This window comes from Haliaeetus leucocephalus, unplaced genomic scaffold (genome assembly GCF_000737465.1).
Source record: "Haliaeetus leucocephalus isolate CR32 unplaced genomic scaffold, Haliaeetus_leucocephalus-4.0 Scaffold273, whole genome shotgun sequence".
Classification (NCBI taxonomy): Eukaryota; Metazoa; Chordata; class Aves; order Accipitriformes; family Accipitridae; genus Haliaeetus; species Haliaeetus leucocephalus.
In genome coordinates, this window is record NW_010972709.1 from 1,717,449 (window position 1) to 1,718,415 (window position 967).

Here is a 967-nt window from a genome sequence, read left to right on the forward strand (position 1 = left end):
GCTTGGCTGCAAGAGGAGGACTTTGGCCGCTTGGCCGCAGCGCCGGGGTCTCTGGCTGTGACCGGCTGTCCCGTGTACGGCGGCACCAAGGGCTCTGCCCGGCCGTGGCCCCGCTGGGTGATGAAGCAAGGTGCCATAGACGAGCCCTCGAGCGGTTGCGGTGCTGAGCACCGCAACCGCTCGAGGGCTTGGAGAGCATTGCCACTCTCCAGCGCTGTATTTATCCATCCCCATGGCACGAGAGGTTTGCAAAATGGCTTCTGTTGCTCTTGACCTCTCGCTTTTTTTTTTAATTTAATTTTTTTTTAATAGGTTTTTTGTTTTGTTTTTTTTTTTTTATTTTTTTTTTCCACTTCAGGAAGTTGTTTGGTCCCAGCTGAGCAAACCCCGTGTTTCTCGGCACTCGCGGCAGGATGCAGGTGCTGGTACCCTCCGGCGCGGCGCTGCCCGCGGACGTGTAGGGTTCTCCCCCTCCCCGGAGTGGTAAACAGCAGCGTTTTGGCTAGCTGCCTGTACTGCTGCCTGCACCGCTGCCTGCACTGCTGCCCAGCGGGGTTTCCAGTCTGGCTGCTGGGATGATGCCTGGGTTGGCCTGGTATCTCAGGGTGCTACAGGGGACGGGGCACCCACGGGTGTCTTTGCATGTGGCGATGCCCCCCAGCACGGTGCGGTCACCCTGTGCCACCCATGTGTGTTGTCCCCCCGCCAAGCCACCCCTGGGGCGGGTGCAGACCCGACCGCGGTGGGTGGGGGGGTCCTGGCACCTCGGTGGGTGATGGAGAGGGATGAACGGTCCCGGGGGGGCTTCGTCCATCCTCACCGCAGGCCCCCCCTTTGTTCTCGGTTGCAGGAAGCTCTCGGGCAAGGCGGGCATCGACGAGGTGATGGCGGCCACGGTGCTCACCAGCCTCTCCACCAGCCCACTGGTGCTCGGTCACCCGCCTGCCACCCCCGCCCCAGGTAAGAG

General features: G+C 62.0%; 1 protein-coding gene across 1 annotated transcript in view; it reads left to right on the plus strand.

Moving 5' to 3' along the window:
• The window catches only part of SLC2A4RG (SLC2A4 regulator), a 3,259-nt gene that overhangs the window by 1,059 nt on the left and 1,233 nt on the right, over positions 1-967 (plus strand). Inside the window, exon 3 of the mRNA XM_010569762.1 lies at positions 851-960. Coding sequence (XP_010568064.1) covers positions 851-960 — 110 coding nt within the window. The remainder of the gene's footprint in view (positions 1-850; positions 961-967) is intronic.